Raw genomic sequence first — 2,668 nt, forward strand, 5'->3', positions numbered from 1 at the left:
GGAGATAGACAGGGTCTTGAGTATCGAAGGGTTCAAGGGTTACGGGGAGAAGGCGGGAGAATGGGGTGGAGAAATTTATCAGCCGTGATTGAATGGCGGAGCAGATTCGATGGGCTGAATGGCCTAATTTCTGCTCCTGTGTCTTAAAAGTCTATTGATGACTGTAAATCCATTGTCGATTGCTGGAAAAACCCGTCTGGTTCATTAACCTTTCGGGAAAGAAACTGCCATCCTTACCTGGTGTGGGCCTACATGGGATTCCATCTCTAGCCTCTGTACTGGGATCTGCTGGAATGCCATTAAGCCATAGAGATCTACTGGAGGCAGTTGAGTCCACACTGATCATAACCCAACCACCTCTCTAACCCAATCCCTTGTGCCAGTTTTTGGCCCATCGCCCTGCACGATACTGTGCCCTGCTACCCCACGGTCTCGCCCTTGTCCCTCACCCTGTGGTTGAGGATCTTCCTGTAGGTTTCAGTCAGGGTCTCAGCGTAGAAGGGGGTCTGTCCGAAAAGCATCTCGTAACAGCAGATGCCGAGCGACCACCAGTCACACTCCGGGCCGTACATCGCTGAGGGGTCTTCCACTGCCTGCAGGATCTCCGGGGAGATGTAGTCAGGAGTACCCACAGCAACAGCTGACCATACCTGGAAGGAAGGTGGCACAGGGTGAGGGATGTGGCATTGCCAACTCTCTGCGCTGCCCTGGAGTGTTCAAGGATTTTGGGGGGGAATCAACTGCAACCATTTACCACCCCTTCCCCCAACTGCCCCTTGAGAAGGTGGGGGTGAGCCGCCATCTTGAACCACTGTGAGACACCCACAATGCCGTTAGGGAGGGAGGTCCTAGGACTTTGACCCAGCGACACTCAAGGAACGGCGATATATTTCCAAGTCGGGATGGGGAGTGTATCCTATGGCATACTGAGGGAGTGTCAATGGTCACCATTAGATTCTGAATTGAAGCCCTATCATCAGGGAGGTGATGTCCTGGTGATATTATCGCTAAGACTGTTAATCCAGAGACACAGCTAAAGTTCGAGGGACCTGGGTTCGCATCATGCCATGGTAGATGGTGGAATTTGAATTCAATAAAAGTTTGAAAATAAGTCTGTAACGATGCCAATTTTGAGGGGAAAATCCCCATCTAGGTCACAAATGTCCTTTAGGGAAGGGAACTGACATCCTTGCCTGGTCTGGGCCTACACGTGACTCCAGACCCACAGCAATGCAGTAGACTCTTAACTGCCCTCTGGGGCAATTAGGGATAGGCAATAAATGCTGACCCAGCCAGGGGCACCCTCATGAATTTTTTAAAATTGCAACACCCCTCACGATTAACATGAACATGAATTTTTAAAAATTGTGACTCCCCTCACGATTTAATCCGAATGCTCAATTCGCTTTCCTGATGACTCGATTGCGCTGGCGTGCTAACCCCAGGATGTGAGGCCAATCTGTCCTTTAAAACTCAGCCCGCGACGATGAGTGTTTAAGGAAACACAGGATCAGTCCTTACCTGACCGTTAACCCCCAGCCGTAGACAGGAGCCAAAGTCAGCGAGCTTGATGTGACCATTCACATCCAGGAGGATATTATCTGGCTTCACGTCCCTGAGAAGACAGAACGGATCTCAATTCGTGCGACCATCAGAGTGTCAAACACAAACCACCCTTTCCCTTTCACACGTGCTCAAAGAATTCCGATCAACGGGATTTTGTAGGGTCTGTCCCTCAGCTTTTTAATGTTTCCCATGTGTTGCTGGGCTACACCCAGAGTTGGGCTCTAAACCCAGCTTCCTGAAATTAGGATCAAACCCAACCAGGGTCACCACAACCGCAAATTAGTGAACCCTCACAGTCCATTTTCTTTTTAAAATTCTTCCATGGTGGAGTGGGTGTCACTGGCTGGGCCAGCACTTAAAATGGCACAGTGTCTCAGTGGTTAGCACTGCTGCCTCACAGCGCCAGGGACCCAGGCTCAATTCCAGCCTGGGGCGACTGTCTGTGTGGAGTTTGCACATTCTCCCCGTGTCTGTGGGGTTTCCTCCCATCATCCAAAGATGTGCAGGTTAGGATGGACTAGCCATGGGAAATTATCGTGTAGTGTCCAGGGATGTGTAGGCTAGATGGGTTAGCTGTGGGGAATTGGGCTTATTGGCTGTGGGTCTGGATGAGATGCTCTTCATAGATTCCCTACAGTGTGGAACCAGGCCCTTCAGCCCTACAAGTCCACACTGATCCACTGAAGAGTGACCCATTTCCTTAATACACTACATTTACCCCTGACTGATGCACCTAACCTACACATCCCTGAACACTATGGGGAAATTTCCCATGGCCAATCTACCCTAGCCTGGGCACTACAGGGCAATTTAGCATGGGCAATCCACCCTAACCTGCACATCTTTGGACTGTGGGAGGAAACCGGAGCACAAATTTGCTAGAAATGCTTGGGAGGATTTAAACTAGTAAGGTGGGGTGGGACCCAGGGAGATAATGAGGAAAGAGATCGATCTGAGACGGGTACAGCTGAGAACAGAAGTGAGTCAAACAGTCAGGGCAGGCAGGGACAAGGTAGGACTAATAAATTAAACTGCATTTATTTCAATGCAAGGAGCCTAACAGGGAAGGCAGATGAACTCAGGACATGGTTAGGAACATGGG

The 2,668-nt window shown here is 50.1% G+C and overlaps 1 protein-coding gene across 1 annotated transcript in view; it reads right to left on the reverse strand.

Moving 5' to 3' along the window:
- Positions 1-419: 419 nt before the first annotated feature.
- LOC122542693 (myotonin-protein kinase-like) overlaps positions 420-2,668 on the reverse strand; it is a 20,457-nt gene continuing 18,208 nt past the window's right edge. The window contains exons 6-7 of the mRNA XM_043680672.1: positions 1,522-1,615; positions 420-650 (exon numbers count right to left, since the gene is read on the reverse strand). Coding sequence (XP_043536607.1) covers positions 420-650; positions 1,522-1,615 — 325 coding nt within the window. The remainder of the gene's footprint in view (positions 651-1,521; positions 1,616-2,668) is intronic.

This window comes from Chiloscyllium plagiosum, chromosome 41 (assembly GCF_004010195.1).
Source record: "Chiloscyllium plagiosum isolate BGI_BamShark_2017 chromosome 41, ASM401019v2, whole genome shotgun sequence".
NCBI classification, from domain to species: Eukaryota; Metazoa; Chordata; class Chondrichthyes; order Orectolobiformes; family Hemiscylliidae; genus Chiloscyllium; species Chiloscyllium plagiosum.